Source organism: Scyliorhinus canicula, chromosome 3 (genome assembly GCF_902713615.1).
Source record: "Scyliorhinus canicula chromosome 3, sScyCan1.1, whole genome shotgun sequence".
Lineage (NCBI taxonomy): Eukaryota > Metazoa > Chordata > Chondrichthyes > Carcharhiniformes > Scyliorhinidae > Scyliorhinus > Scyliorhinus canicula.
Genome location: NC_052148.1, coordinates 54,980,357 through 54,997,860, shown reverse-complemented (window position 1 = coordinate 54,997,860; position 17,504 = coordinate 54,980,357). Strand labels below are relative to the sequence as shown.

Here is a 17,504-nt window from a genome sequence, read left to right as displayed (position 1 = left end):
AACCACTTCATTGTGTCGCTTGTTCCAGAGCCAAGTTGGAACATTACAAAACATCAACTAACCAGCATTTAATTATTCTATTTTGATTCTCACAATATGTTTTAAACTTTTCTTTATCTATGGAACCTTTGTTACTGGATTATATTTTAGCCAGAAAGAACTTGGTATTAACATGCATACAAGTGCTTATTTTCAAAAAGAATGGTCATGGAAATATTCATATTATTGCAGAAAGCATAATTAAAAAGGAATCGTCACCATCCTGCGAGAGACAGTACAAAGAAAACATACTTCAAGAGGCTCAGTGGAGTGCCACGTGTGAATTCTGCCACCTTTCACATCAGTTTACCAAGGAATTGCACAGTCAGAAGATAATGAGCAAATATAGACAGGATACAGATTATGCAATAAAAACAGTTCCCACATTTGTGTCACAAAGAAATACAGATCTACCTGGCTGGCATTCTCCATTTCCCCTTGACTGAGGCAAAACGTCTGGATTTCACTAATATTTTTCTTAGGTTTTTGCAAGCAAAGGAATGCATGGTAACATCAGATTTATCCACTCTGCTTTAAAGCGACTGGAACACCCAAGCTTCACATTAATTAACCGAACAAAACAATTTCAGGAACTGATTCATCTGCACGGCTTTGCACCACACAATCAATAGTTATAGAGACATTGGTGGAGACGACATTACATGTTCAATGAGCCATAACAGTTTTGCGAACATGAACTGTACTGCTCAACTCCACTTGCATCATTACTGTAAAATGTATGCAATATATAATTCAGCTGCACCAAGAAGGACAAATATTTTTTATATTGCATAAGTCAATCTACAAAGCAGATTTACCAAATGGACTGACACCAATCAAAAAATGCTGATAATTCAACAAATGAATTACACATAAAACTCAGCACTGAAGAAGTTCACTTCCTTCTTATTTTCTGGAATTTCAGGAGTCCCATTAAGTTCTGTCATTTTCACACTTTAAATGTGACGTCACTGATGGGCAGATGAGCAGAGGATGATGAGTGTGTGTTAGCCCCCGCCCTCAGCAACTCGCCAACAACCACGATGTGCGCAGCGGCTTCTTCAGCGCAATCAAAACCATCTACAGTCTGACTACCCAGGGACCCACCCCAGAAAGAGCCAAAAACAGAGAGGCACTCATCAAAGACAGAGAGGCAGTCAACGCCCGCAGGAGTGAACAATTCAAGAACCTCCTCACCCAAAACACAGCCTTCGACACAAGCGCTCTCGACACCATCCCACCACATGCAACCCGCCACCATCCCAGTGCAACCCCAGATCACTGAGGTCAAAAAAAGCCATTTAACAGCGGAAGAACAACAAGGCCTTAGCGCAAAAGAACAAAGAACAAAAAAAAGTACAGCACAGGAACAAGCCCTTCAGCCCTCCAAGCCCACACTCGACCAGCTGCCCCCATGTCCAACACAAGACTCCGAAAACAAGTGCTCTACTCTGAGCTCCGCAATGGCAAGTGATCACTAGGAGGGCAAAAGAAACACCACCACGACACTCAAAGTCTCTCTAAATAAATGCAACGCCCCCACGTGGAAATCGCCTGCCTGAGAAAGCAGAAACTGGAGGAAAAAGCATCGGCAAAGGTGCTAATCATCTTGAGCATCGCAGGGTGGAGCACGCGGAAGCTAAGCATAAACAGCGGAAGGACAGCAGAGATCCAGAGCGTACCACTCACCCACCTCGTCCAGCACTACCTGCCAAACTTGTGGCAGTCTACAGATCCAGAATTGGACTGTTCAGCCACATCCCTGAAATGGAAGCAAGTTGTCCTCGACACCGAGGGACTGCCCAAGGAGGAGCAGGAGATGATGATAAATATTGTGTAGTCATATTCCCAATGTAGTTTGTTTGTGAAAATAAATCAAGTGACCTCATGGATGGCATACAAATACAAATGGAAATGCAGTAGTGCATACATTTAAGACATAGCTACAGCCAGGATCAATACTCCCCAAGTACTCTTTTGAACTAAAAAACTGAAGTGCATGAAGTGCAAATTTTGCAATGGCAAATTTAGTAAAACTTGCAGGGTAATTTGGTTCAGATACCAGAGGTTTTGGTTTTGTAGGGAAATCCAAAAACATACTCCTCTGCTCCCCATCAGAACAACCCACTGAACTCCTGTAACCAACCTGAACAGGCGATTTTAACTTTTGATTATTTTAGTGCATTTTTCAGCATTTTTAATTGCACTATGATTGAGAACTTAAAACCAAACCAAAAATAATTTATTCCAAAATAATGTAACTGACTAAAATTGACAAAATTGCCTCAAAAATGCCACCCCAACATATAAATTACTTCTATTCTTAAAATGATGAAGTGAGAAACGGCTTAAATGGAACCGTTTTGAACCATTATTTAAATAATGCATATGCAGAAACAGGAAAGTAGAACTGGCATAAAACACGCTGTTATCTGCAAGAGTACCCCAACTAGGAGCACCGGTTCGTGCAAGTGCACCATTTTATTTTGTTCTGGTGTGAGGGGACGTGAAACCCCAGTGAGAATAAATAGCCCAGTCGTCATGTAATAATTATTAAAGACTATTTATTAAAGTAAAGAAAAGAGAAATACACAAACATAAGGACTCTAGTCTCTCACTCATACAGCTTTGAATACAAAGTACCCCTTGTTACGACCTCAACTCCCTTGCTCCCCAAACAACATCAAAATAGAATAACCAGCTATAGTTACCACAGAACACAAGGATGATACTCCAATCTGGGAACCGTCTTTTACCTGCTCCAGTGAAGATATTTCAAAATTGCTGTTAAGAAGGTTTTCTGCACATCCTTGGCTCTGAGATTTAGAAGCTTGTTTGCTGTAAACCTGGCCTTCAGGTTTGGTGGCCAGAGAATGGCCTGTCCACTTTGAGACTGCGAGATCAGGGGTGGGCAAACTTTTCCGTGCAGAAATTCAAAATTTTAAAGGGCCGCATAGTATATTAAGTAAAATAATTAATATTTAAAATAGCCAAAATAAAAGGTTTTTAAAGAAAAAAAAGCAATTAATCTTTATTAATTAATATTTTAAAGTAGAAACTTCACATGAAACACATGTTGTGCCGAGCAATGATCACCCTACTCAAGTCAACGTATCCACCCTATACCAGTAACCAACAGCCCCCCCCCCCCCCCATTAACCTTAAAAAAAAAAAAATTTTAATTTAAAAAAAAAAAAAATTTTTAATGACTTGATCTTGGTGGGCCGCATAAAGACCTTTGGCGGGCCGCATGCGGCCCGCGGGCCGTAGTTTGCCCACCCCTGTGCTAGATGGTAACTTCCTCTCCTGGCTTTTCAAAATCCAGACAATTATACCTTTGTTGTTCTTTGATTATGCCTATGTATTCGGTTGTCTGCTGCCATCAACTTTCTTGCCGAAACATTGACATGTCTCTCTCAGGGGCTTTCCCCATCGTATATAGTCAGTTCCTCCTCCATTAACTATTCACACTTGATTATCCAAACTGCTGTTCTAAACTCGTTACTGGGAGATCCATACCAATTGAGGCCCCTTTGAATACGGTCCATTGCTGTCTCATGGCAGATTCATGACAAAAATTGAAACGAAGATGCAACAGAGTGGGTCTGAGTCACAGGAGATGGAGCGCCTTGAAGCTCAGATTAATTTTGTGCACTCAGAATCGTCCGTCAATTTTATATGTTTTCAATAGGGGAACAAGAATACTTGCTAATTTTTAATCCTCTCAAAGACTCTCAAGACTTTGTATTTGCTTCATATTGGAGGGGTCTTTGCTTTTCAGGCCTGCTTCACAAAACTTTGTAAACCTACACCTTATTATGCTTATACATTATAAGTTAATATATTTTCCATTATATTTTTTTCCTTTGCCACCCACTTCCTTCATATGATTGCAATCATACAATATGATAAATTGTCTATACACAGTCTGAATATTTGTGACTGCAGCCAGTTAATTCCTAGGTATTCTTCGAAAGCTAAAACTACATTCAAACAATCATACACCGCATTACAACAATAGATACAGTATAAATTGGTTACAATCCAATACAGGATAACTGAATGCATAAAATTGCCTTAAAAACATTAATTCTAGATAGAATAGCAAGAGCACGAAGCAGCCTGGCAAAAATCTTGCTATTCACATGAATAATTCAGCCTGAGGGTTTGGGCTTCCGTTCCCAAAGCCCTGTCCTGTCCTATGTCTACACGAGTTTCTCCTTCAGCCCTTCATGGATCCAAGATCAACTCAAGTAGGATGCATGACAGCAATATTGCATCCTGGAAACCCATGTTAACAACTTCGCAGAATTTCACTTTTATGAAATGAAAAGGAAATGAAATGAAAATCACTTATTGTCACGAGTAGGCTTCAAATGAAGTTACTGTGAAAAGCCCCTAGTCGCCACATTCCAGCGCCTGTTCGGGGAGGCTGTTACGGGAATTGAACCGTGCTGCTGGCTTTCTTTAGTCTGCTTTCAAAGCCAGCGATTAGCCCTGTGAGCTAAACAGCCCCTCTTAAAAAGCAATATTCAGTTCTCCATGTCGAAAACAGCTACTCTGGCCACTCTGTTACATAATTCTGGACTCACAATGACAATGTGATTCAATATTCATAAATCAGCTTCAAGAAAGGTCAGGTTCAATTGTGCTTTTTTGTTTTATTTTTTAAAGCAGAACACTGGAAATGGCTGAATGGTGGACTGACAAGTACTATTTCACAGGACTAATTTAGAAAATAGAGAAGCAGTAGCAGACATTTAAGGAGATGCTTCAGAATACTCAGAAAATGTATATTCCTGCTGTGAGGAGAAATTCTAAAGAGGAGCCACCATCCATGGTTGACTAAAGAAGAAAAGCAACAGAGGAAAAAACATCGTAAAGGTGAGTGCCAGGTCAGATAATCGATCAGAATATAAAGAACACCAGAGGATTATTAAAAGTTAATCATCAGTGAACATCCCCACATCTGACCTTATGCTGGAAAGAAGGTCACTGATGAAGCTGAAGATGGTTGAGCCTCCAACTCCATCTACAGGTTTGCTGACTGCTCAATCGTAGTGGGTCGGATCTCAAACAACCATGAGTCAGAATACAGGAGGGAGATAGAGAACCTAGTGGAGTGACAATAATCAGCAAAACTAAAGAGCTGGTCATTGACTTCAGGAAGCAAAGTGTTGGACACAGCCCTGCCTGCACCAACGGCGCCGAGGTGGAGATGGTTGACAGCTTCAAATTCATAGGCGTGCACATCACCAAATATCTGTCCTGGTCCACCCACGTCAACGCTACGACCAAGAAAGCACAACAGCACCTATACTTCCTCAGGAAACTAAGGAGATTCGGCATGTCCACATTGATTCTTGCCATCTTTTCCAGGTGCACCATAGAAAGCATCCTATCTGGCTGCCTCACGGCCTGGTATGGCAACTGCTCGGCCCAGGACCGCAAGAAACTTCAGTGAGTCATGAACACCGCCCAGTCCATGACACAAATCCGCCTCCAATCCATTGACTCTGTCTACACCTCCCGCTGCCTTGGGACAGCAGGCAGCATAATCAAAGGCCCCTCCCACTCGGCTTAGTCACTCTTCCAACTTCTTCCATCGGGCAGGAGACGCAAAAGTCAGAGAATACGCACTAACAGATTCAAAAACAGGTTCTTCCCCGATGTTACCAACTCCTATCGATCCGCTTAGGAACTGATCCAATCTCTTCACACATCTTCTTTACTAAGTAGTACTACACTCCTGTATGCTGCACCCGATGCCTGTGTCGATGTATTTCCATTGTATATTTGGACTTGGGACTCCACAAGACTGTGCAGTGGTCACTCCCAACCATACTGTTATGGAAAAATGCATCTGCAGCAAGCAGGTTGAGGATGAGATTGTGTGTGTTGTTCCCTCACCACTTGTGTAGTCTCAGTCTTGCAGCTATATCCTTTAGGACCCGACCAGCTCCGTCTGCAGTGGCACTACCAAGCCACTCTTGGTGATGGACATGAAGTCCCCAACCCAGGGTACATTCTGTGCCCATGTCACCCTTAGTGCTTTCTCAAAGTGGTGATCAACATGGAGTAGTACTGATTCATCCTGGACAAAGCAGCCCGATTGCTCCTCTTTCCACAAACATTCAATCCCCCTACTGACAACAGTGGCAGCAGTGAGTACCATCTAAAAGATGCACGACAAGAACTCACCAACGTTCCTTCGGCAGCACCTTCCAAACGCATGACCACTACCATCTAGAAGGACAAAAGCAGCTGGGGACTAGGTAGGATCCTCTTATTGGCCACTGGTTACCTCCGATCAAAGGTATGCTTTTGACTGGCATATGCAAATCATTTTTAAGATAAACTAAAGGTATAATTGCCATAGCATTTCTTTGTTCTGGGAATGGGCAGACCACATGGTAGATGACTACGTCCCATGCGAACGCACCCAAAGCCTTTCTCTTTCAGTTGACCTTGACCTGCCCATCATGTCTCACTGAGGGCAATAATATCAATGTTCTCAAGTATTGATGATGGTGAGGCTCTCAGGTTTGTCACTGCTTTGTTGTCCATGAGGGTCCTAATGTCTGTCCCAGGTCCCAAGCTTCATTCTGATGAGTGGAAGATGTTTGCGCATGATTTTTTTTAACATCATTTTTTTTTAAACGTGGGGTGGTTGTTGCACACTGACTACCACACAGTCTCAGCAAACAGAGGTTTTGATTCAATAGCAAGGGTGTTGGGAGACAATTGGAAGCTAGGCAGCTAATCTTGATAGCTGAACACAAATGAGTTTCATGAATTGTCCCATAATACACTTCAAGTATCCCACCGGAACAAGCAAAAATAATTTGCACATTATTATGAGCCAATTTGAAGATCCTAAAATGCACAAGGAAGTGGGAAAAGAGATCAGAATACTGACCGCTGACACTAAACGAAAGTAATTGGCAATTCATAAACTGTGCAATGCAAATTGTTTTCAACTATAAGTACATTAACCAAATGTCAGTATGATTTCCATGTCTCCTTTGCCATACAATTTTTTTTTTAATTCCTTTCTTAGGTTGAGGGTGTCGCTGGCAAGGCTAGGGGTTATGGGGAGAAGGCAGGAGGATGGGGATGAGAAAATATCTGCCAGATTGAATGGTGGAGCAGACTCCATGGGCCGAGTGGCCTAATTCTGCTCCTATGTCTTATGGTCTTATTTACTGTCCATCCTTAATTGCCCTCAAGAAAGTGGTGGCGAGCCACCATCTTGAAACAGTGCAGTTCATCTGGTTGCAGATGTCATGTGTTGGAAGGTGCTGTTGCAGGAGCCTTGGCGAGTTGTAATGCATCTTGTAAATATGGTATTGCAGCCACTGTGTCGGTGTTGAAGGGAGTGAATATCTATGTTTGCAGATGGGGTGTCAATCAACCAGCCTGCAGTCTTGAACGTGGAATTTCTTCAGTTTTGCTGAAATTGTTCTTATCCAAGCAAGTGGAGAGACTGATGCAGAACACTGTAATCAAAATGAGATTTAAAACCTTTGATGGCAGCAAAAATTATTTAATAGGGAAACTATATATTTGGTGAAATATTTTTATTCAATTTCTTTTCAATACGATACAAACAGGTAACCTGCTTTCCAAATCACCATAACTGAATACTGGTGGTGACCAATGTATCCCAGGTGTTTCAGCTTCCTCACTCATTCCTCCAGTGGTCAAATATTCTGCACACTACGCCTTTGTTTATAAGGGAAAACTACCTTTGTTGTGTGCACTTCATGTGGATAGGCATGTCAACCCAAAATTGCATTTCTATCAGAAATGATTTTATAAAGTGAATCATGCCTCAGACTAAGAATCTGCAGACTATTTTGTTTTAATTTAGGGTACCCAATTATTTTTTTTCCAATTATTGGCAATTTAGCATGGCTAATCCATCTAAATTTGTTTCCTTTCTTCTGTTTTGTTGGTGGACCTCAAAAGAGTGGCAAATCCATCTGCCCTGCGCATCTTTGGGTTGTTGGGGTGAGACCCAACCAAAGACGGAGAGAATGTGTAAACTCCACACAGACAGTGACCCGGGGCCAGGACCGAACCCGGCTCCTCAGCACCCTGAGGCAGCAGTGCCAACCATTGCTCCACTGTGCCGTCCCAAGATTTGCAGACTAAATTAATATGTTGTGGACCATTGTCTCGTCAAATTTTTGCTTTGTCAGACTGATGAGTAAGGTTAAATATTTTGTAAAATAACATTGGCTATCATAGATTTGCAACTTGGCACATTAAAACTATCGAACTTCGCTGCCAATATGCAGTGCTGGGGGCCATTCGGCTCATCGAGTCTACACCGACACTCTGAGCAAGCACCCTACCAACGCCCACATCCCCATCTTAATCCTGTAACCCCATAACCCCACATCACCTTTCTTGGACACTAGGGGCAATTTAGCATGGACAATCCACCTGACCCACATATTGTTGGACTGTGCGAGGAAACCGGAGCATCCTGAGTAAACCCACACAGACATGAGGAGAATGTGCAAGCTCGACACAGAGTCACTCGAGGCTGGTATTGAACCTGGGTCCCTCGTACTATGAGGCGGTAGTGTTAACCAATACGCCACCATGCCACCCACACAATAGTAGTCATAATTTCTGTATAACCAACTGGTTACCAGGTTAATTTGGGAAAGAAAGTGAATTACTCATTTAATTTCCTACTTCCAAGCTATCTCCAACAGTTTTATCTGCTACACGCATGATCAAGGTGTTTACGTGCAAAAATTACTTGGTGTTTGATCACTTAATTGACCATCCCCCACCCCCAACAGCATTAAATAGTGCTGCAACAAATAGTAAAACTCAATCAATAGCTATTTGTCATCTATGTTGGTCAACCCCACTTATTTCGAAGTTTCTTTTTTTTTTAATTTTTCCATTGAGGGGCAATTTGGCATGGCCAATCCACCTACCCTGGACAACTTTGAATTATGGAAGTGAGACCCATGCAGACACGGTGGGGGAAATGTGCAGACTGCACATGGACAGTGACTGGGGGGCAGGGCCGAACCCGGGGTCCTCAGCGCCTGAGGTAACAGTGCCGCCGCCGCCGACGTCACTCTGCCACCCACTTCCCTCTTATCATCTTGAGCGACACATCTTCAGGAAAATACTTGGAACCAATTCAAGGAACAGAAATTTTGTTACAGAAAAAATATTTTTGCCTGCATAAATTTAGTTTTAAAAATGACCACATCTTACTAAAACAAATTTCAACTGGAGTCATGGGAACCAATGCAGCAAAGTTAATTGATTTGCAATAGGAAATGTTAGCTACTGTATATTTTTAGACGAAAACCAATTTAATCTATGTGCTGTGATAAAATACCTCGAGGCAAGGGCAAGCTTCATGAAACGTTAAACTTAACCCTCTCTTGGTCAGGCTAAGCACATCATTATTGTAGCATATTAGAAAAATATCCATCTCCACTCCACCCTGCATTACAAAATGTTATTGAACAAAGAACAAAGAAAAGTACAACAAAGGAACAGGCCCTTCGGCCCTCCAAGCCTTCGCTGACCATGCTGCCCATCTAAACTAAAATCTTCTACACTTCCGGGGTCCGTATCCCTCTATTCCCATCCTATTCATGTATTTGTCAAGATACCCCTTAAAACGTCACTATCGTCCCTGCTTCAACCGCCTCCTCTGGCAGCGAGTTCCAGGCACCCACTACCCTCTGTGTAAAAGAACTTGCTTCGTATATCTCCTCTAAACCTTGCCCCTCGCACCTTAAACCTATGCCCCCTAGTAATTGACCCCTCTATCCTGGGAAAAAGTCTCTGACTATCCACTCTGTCTATGCCCCCCATAATTTTGTAGACCTCTATCAGGTCGCCCCTCAACCTCCTTCATTCCAGTGAGAACAAACCAAGTTTATTCAACCTCTCCTCTTAGCTAATGCCCTCCATACCAGGCAACATCCTGGTAAATTTCTTCTGCACCCTCTCTAAAGCCTCCACATCCTTCTGGTAGTGTGGTGACCAGAATTGAACACTATACTCCAAGTGTGGCCGAAGCATGGTTCTATACAGCTGCAACATGTCTTGCCAATTTTTATGCTCAATGCCCCGGCCAATGAAGTCAAGCATGCCATATGCCTTCTTGACTACCTTCTCTACCTCTGTTGCTCCTTTCAGTGACCTGTGGACCTGTACACATCTCTGACTGTCAATACTCTTGAGGGTTCTACCATTCATTGTATATTCCCTACCTGCATTAGACCTTCCAAAATGCATTACCTCACATTTATCCGGATTAAACTCCATCTGCCATCTCTCCACCCAAGTCTCCAAACGATCTAAATGCTGCTGTATCCTCGGACAGTCCTCATCGCTATCAGCAATTCCACCGACCTTTGTGTTGTCCGCAAACTTACTAATCAGACCAGTTACATTTTCCTCCAAATCATTTATACATACTGCAAACAGCAACGGTCCTAGCACTGAACCCTGCAGAGCACCACTAGTCACAGCCCTCCAATCAGAAAAGAACCCTTCCATTGCGACTCTCTGCCTTCTATGTCCAAGCCAGTTCTGTATCCATCTTGCCAACTCACCTCTGATCCAGTGTGACTTCACCTTTTGTACCAGTCTGCCATGAGGAACCTTGTCAAAGGCCTTACTGAAGTCCATATAGACAACATCCACTGCCCTACTTGTAATCATCTTTGTGACCTCCTTGAAAAAATTGCACATTAGCCATCTGCTCAATGAGCCTATTAACACTTCTGATTGATATTTTTCCTGACCATGGGATGCATTGTGTCAGTGAACCGAACGCAAAAATATCTTCTTGGATAAAGTAGTGATAGAATGTGGTCTGTTTGCAATGATCTGGAATGCATTAATTTGGTCACTTGTGTCTAGAGCAGTAAAACAGTGGGAGATACATATCAGAGCAAAGTAGATATGGGGTTTAAGAGGGAAAAATAACTATGATAACAATAACTAGAACAAATTGGGACGGTCTAAGTGTATTTTGCTGGCTCCATGTTGTTATTCTGCTATCTAGTCTCATTGCATCTGGATCACCTTGGTGCAATGCATGGAATGTAGAGACCAAAGGTAAATTAATATGAAACATGAGTGTGAAACTTTGAATGCTGGAATCTTGAAATGTGATGTGCCTATACACAAAAAAATGATAGAAACAGAAAATCAGAAAAATTGGAGCAGGAGGCCATTCGGCCCTTCAAGCCCGCTCCGCCATTCATGAAGATCATGGCTGATCATCCAACTCGATAATCTATTCCCACTTTCCCCATATCCTTTGATCCCATTTACCCTAAGTGCTATATCTAACTGCTTGAGAGATATGGTGCCACAATAAAGATCTGATCTTGCATTGTTACATCTGCACACATGTACATTTCAGTGTTTAAAGTAACAATATTAGAATGAGAAATCAGCCCAGTGGGATGACAATGTTCATTGGTTGAATTAGTTAAGAATTTCTACGTGCAACTCAGATGGCAAATTCCAAATACGCTCTTAATCGGGAAGAAGTGAGACTATCTCTTCGGCAAAACTTTTCAGGCCCAGGTTCTGCAAGCTGCATTCATGCTATAAACAACAAGCATTTGAAACAGAATTGAAAAATGATGAAAACACTCAATTGAGAACCTCCAAGTTAACTTGTCAAATGTAGAGCCTTGTAAGTCCCAATAAATTACAGATGATTATCATTTAAAAGAGAACAGAACAAAAGTGGGGGCAGGGTGAGCATCTACACAAACAGAACAACCAGCCTTAAATAGCTGAATTGATATGAGCATGAGACTATTAGTAGTTCTCTTCTGCACAAGAGAAACCAAATGCAGATGACCATTTTGTCAAACTGCCTCATTCTATGACCTGAATCTCTTGCCACTTCAAACTAATTCCCCACTGCGATATAATCCCCATACTTATTTAATCTCAATTAAGGTAAATATTATGGGGCTGGTTTAGCTCATAAGGCTAAATCGCTGGCTTTTAAAGCAGACCAAGCAGGCCAGCAGCACGGTTCGATTCCCGTACCAGCCTCCCCGGACAGGCGCCGGAATGTGGCAACTAGGGGCTTTTCACAGTAACTTAATTGAAGCCTACTCGTGACAATAAGCAATTTTCATTTCATTTCATTTCATTATTCAGTTTGCTTTTTTTAACCACCTTACAGCGCAGAAGTGCCTCAAATATCTGCAGGCATGCACTCGGAGGTCCTTCTATTCCTCTACACCTCTAAGCATGCTACCATTTACTGCATCTTTCCTTGTCTGGTTAACCTTCATCAAATGCATTGCCTTACATTTCTCTGCATGGAATTCCATTGGCACCTCTCTGCCCACCTGACTAGACATTGGCATCTTCCTGCAGTTCACAGCCTTCATCACTATCAATCACATGGCCAATTTCCATACCATCTGAAAACTTCATCAATAACCCCACATTGAAGTCTAAATCATGAACATAGATCACATAAAGCAACAGACCAAACCACAATGTAACAGTCTTCCAACCACAAAATCCTCTTTCAATAACGCCACTTTGCTTTTTGCCACTGAGACAATTTTAGATCCAACTTGCCACTTGCCCTTGGATCCCACAGGCCAGGCTGTCATGTCATATGGGCGGCACAGTGGTACTGCTGCCTCACAGCGCCACGGACCCAGGTATAAATCCAACCTTGTGTCACTGTGTGAGTTTGAACTTTCTTCCTCCATGTCTGCATGGATTTCCTCCAGGTGCTGTGGTTTTCACCCACAGTCCAAAGATGTGCAGGCTGGATGGATTGGCCATGCTAAATTGGCCCTTAGTGAAAAGGATGTGTAGGTTAGGTGGGGTGACAGGGATAGGGGCCTAGTTAGGGTGTTTTTTCAGAGGGTCAGTGCAGACTTGATGGGCCTAATGGCTTCCTTCTGCGCTGTAGGAATTCTATTCTATGGGACCTTGCCAAAAGACTTGCTAAAATCAATGTAGACCTCAACAGGCTCACTACCCTCATCGCCTCTCCTTGTTACTTCGTCAAAGAATTCAGTCTATTCAGATGCATCCTTCCTGTAATAAATCTTTACTCTGTCTTTGATTAATCCATGCCCATTTTAGTGATCAATACCATTCCTCAGAAACTTTCCAAATAATTCTGCCACCACCAAGGTTAATGTGACTGGCCTATAATTAAATGGTCTATCCCTTTCTCCCTTTTTAAAGGAAGATACAAGGTTAGCAATGGAGCCAGAGGGGATCGGAAAATCATGGCCAGTAATTATACTGTTTCCTCCATTGCATTTCTTAACAGCGGGGATACATTTCACTTGGGTCAAGCATTTTGTCTTCTTTCAAAGGTGTCAATTCCTCCTTAGTATTTCCTCGCACTATGTTTATCATATCCAACATTTCACACTTCACCTCCTTAATTACAATGTCAGCAGCATAATGTCTGTCCACACAAGGGGTTAAGTATTCATTAAGAACATGTACCTTCTCATAGGTATATTAGAGTTCTCTAATCAGCTCAGATAACCACAGTTTTCAAGTGCCCACTTTCTCTTTGGTATGACATGATGGCCTTGGTCTATCTCGCGCCACCTCAACTTTTCTTCATTTCAGCATCTCACCTCGTTCCACCTTCACATTTCTCCTGTAAAATCCTCTGTAACACCCACCACCCAAGTCTAAAATCAAGTTTCACAACAAGATAGCTTCTCTGCTTTCCTCTCATTGCCTTTGAACAAAGCAATTTATTAGGCAGAGTAATTTCAAACTCCATCTCAATTTACTACTCCCCTTTCCTCCCGAAATCTGTCTCATCCATATTCGTGGCCCCAGTTTTGACCTTGATCATTCCATGGTAACCACCATAGAAAAGGCAGTCTCTGATCATTTCCTTACTTTGCTCTGTATTTTCCTTCCCCTCCATCTTCTATTTATTTCTGTATCACGCCCTGGAAAAAACTCTCCCGGTCAAATTTTCTGTCAAACCTCACTTTACAATTCTCCACAATATACCCTTTGATACTCTTGTCCCGACTAAATCCCCTCACCCTGATATACCTGCAGCCTCACAGCTTTGCTCCCATACGTCTAAGGGATGCAAGTTTGAACACCTTTGGAGGACTTGGTAGGTTAGATACTGGATGTTTCCAGGAGAGACGAGAATAGGGGATACAGTTTAAGAATGAGGTGTACCATTTAAGGCGGAGATGAGGAGAAAGTTTTTCTCTCTAAGGAATTAAGATATGCGGAATTATCTTCGCCAGAAAGCAGGGAGGGGAGGCTGGGTCATTTAACATTTTCAAAGCAGTGTTAGATAGATATTTGATAAACAAGGGAGTCAAGGATTGAGGGCAGGCAGTGAAGTGGAGTTGAGACTGCAACCAGATCCCCTATCATCGTTTGGAATGGTGGAGCAGGCTCGAAAGGCTGAATGGTCTACTCCATTTTCCAAGTCCTCTACTCCATTGTCAGATGTGGCTGGATGACAGAGGACATCATCAAGTCCTCCTCTCCAGCCCTGAAACTGCCCACTATTAAAAGATTGCCCTAACCCTAAATTTGTATCATCATCTATTTTCTCTCCCATCTCCCACACTCATCTTGTCCATGAGACACCACCACCCTATTCCTACCGAACTATTGACCACCAACTTCCTGTTCTGGCTCTTAGGTTATCTTGTATTATTCATGATTTCCATTACTCGGGTACTGTTCCCTCACCTTCAAATCCACCACTACCCCTCTCCTCAAAAAACTGATATGACAGGACTTCCAGTGGCAGCATAGAACATAGAACGATACAGCGCAGTACAGGCCCTTCGGCCCTCGATGTTGCACCGACATGGAAAAAAACTAAAGGCCATCTAACCTACACTATGCCCTTATCATCCATATGCTTATCCAATAAACTTTTAAATGCCCTCAATGTTGGCGAGTTCACTACTGTTGCAGGTAGGGCATTCCACGGCCTCACCACTCTTTGCGTAAAAAACCCACCTCTGACCTCTGTCCTATATCTATTACCCCTCAATTTAAGGCTATGTCCCCTCGTGCTAGCCACCCCCATCCGCGGGAGAAGGCTCTCGCTGTCCACCCTATCTAACCCTCTGATCATTTTGTATGCCTCTATTAAGTCACCTCTTAACCTTCTTCTCTCTAACGAAAACAACCTCAAGTCCATCAGCCTTTCCTCATAAGATTTTCCCTCCATACCAGGCAACATCCTGGTAAATCTCCTCTGCACCCGTTCCAAAGCTTCCACGTCCTTCCTATAATGAGGCGACCAGAACTGTACGCAATACTCCAAATGCGGCCCAACTAGAGTTTTGTACAACTGCAACATGACCTCATGGCTCCGGAACTCAATCCCTCTACCAATAAAGGCCAACACACCATAGGCCTTCTTCACAACCCTATCTACCTGGGTGGCAACTTTCAGGGATCTATGTACATGGACACCAAGATCCCTCTGCTCATCCACACTACCAAGAATTTTACAATTAGCCAAATATTCCGCATTCCTGTTATTCTTTCCAAAGTGAATCACCTCACACTTCTCCACATTAAACTCCATTTGCCACCTCTCAGCCCAGCTCTGCAGCTTATCTATGTCCCTCTGTAACCTGCAACATCCTTCCGCACTGTCTACAACTCCACCGACTTTAGTGTCGTCTGCAAATTTACTCACCCATCCTTCTGTGCCCTCCTCTAGGTCATTTATAAAAATGACAAACAGCAACGGCCCCAGAACAGATCCTTGTGGTACGCCACTCGTAACTGAACTCCATTCTGAACATTTCCCATCAACTACCACTCTCTGTCTTCTTTCAACTAGCCAATTTCTGATCCACATCTCTAAATCACCCTCAATCCCCAGCCTCCGTATTTTCTGCAATAGCCGACCGTGGGGAACCTTATCAAACGCTTTACTGAAATCCATATACACCACATCAACTGCTCTACCCTCGTCTACCTGTTCAGTCACCTTCTCAAAGAACTCGATAAGGTTTGTGAGGCATGACCTACCCTTCACAAAACCATGCTGACTATCCCTAATCATATTATTCCTATCTAGATGATTATAAATCGTATCTTTTATAATCCTCTCCAAGACCTTACCCACCACAGACGTTAGGCTCACCGGCCTATAGTTACCGGGGTTATCTCTACTCCCCTTCTTGAACAAAGGGACCACATTTGCTATCCTCCAGTCCTCTGGCACTATTCCTGTAGCCAATGATGACCTAAAAATCAAAGCCAAAGGCTCAGCAATCTCTTCCCTGGCTTCCCAGAGAATCCTAGGATAAATCCCATCCAGCCCCGGGGACTTATCTATTTTCACCTTGTCCAGAATTGCCAACACTTCTTCCCTACGCAGCTCAATGCCATCTATTCTAATAGCCTGGGTCTCAGCATTCTCCTCCACAATATTATCTTTTTCTTGAGTGAATACTGACGAAAAGTATCCATTTAGTATCTCGCTTATCTCCTCAGCCTCCACACACAACTTCCCACCACTGTCCTGGACTGGCCCTACTCTTACCCTAGTCATTCTTTTATTCCTGACATACCTATAGAAAGCTTTTGGGTTTTCCTTGATCCTACCTGCCAAAGACTTCTCACGTCCCCTCCTTGCTCGTCTCAGCTCTCTCTTTAGATCCTTCCTCGCTTCCTTGTAACTATCAAGCGCCCCAACTGAAACTTCATGCCTCATCTTCACATAGGCCTCCTTCTTCCTCTTAACAAGAGATTCCACTTCTTTGGTAAACCACGGTTCCCTCGCTCGACCCCTTCCTCCCTGCCTGACTGGTACGTACTTATCAAGAACATGCAATAGCTGTTCCTTGAACAAGCTCCACATATCCAGTCTGCCCAACCCTTGCAGCCTACTTCTCCAACCAACACATCCTAAGTCATGTCTAATGGCATCATAATTGCCCTTCCCCCAGCTATAACTCTTGCCCTGCGGGGTATACTTATCCCTTTCCATCACTAACGTAAAGGTCACCGAATTGTGGTCACTGTTTCCAAAGTGCTCACCTACCTCCAGATCTAACACCTGGCCTGGTTCATTACCCAAAACCAAATCCAATGTGGCCTCGCCTCTTGTTGGCCTGTCAACATATTGTGTCAGGAAACCCTCCTGCACACATTGTACAAAGAACGACCCATCTAATGTACTCGAACTATATCTTTTCCAGTCAATATTTGGAAAGTTAAAGTCTCCCATAACAACTACCCTGTTACTTTCGCTCTTTTCCAGAATCATCTTCGCCATCCTTTCCTCTACATCCCTAGAACTATTAGGTGGCCTATAGAAAACTCCCAGCAGTGTGGCCTCTCCTTTCCTGTTTCTAACCTCAGCCCATACTACCTCGGAAGAAGAGTCCCCATCTTGCATCCTTTCTGCCACCGTAATACTGTCCTTGACTAGCAGCGCC

At 43.0% G+C, this 17,504-nt stretch overlaps 1 protein-coding gene across 6 annotated transcripts in view; it reads right to left on the bottom strand.

Annotated features, from left to right (window-relative positions):
* LOC119962662 (WD repeat-containing protein 7) overlaps window positions 1-17,504 on the bottom strand; it is an 869,538-nt gene that overhangs the window by 818,174 nt on the left and 33,860 nt on the right. For 4 of the 6 annotated variants that reach the window (XM_038790559.1, XM_038790560.1, XM_038790563.1 and 1 more), the window contains exon 1: window positions 454-596. The exons of the other annotated variants lie outside the window; for them this stretch is intronic. In XM_038790559.1, the coding sequence (XP_038646487.1) occupies window positions 454-545 (92 nt within the window). In that variant the 5' untranslated portion in view covers window positions 546-596. Of the gene's footprint in view, window positions 1-453; window positions 597-17,504 lie in introns of those variants that run through there. 6 annotated transcript variants of the gene reach the window in all.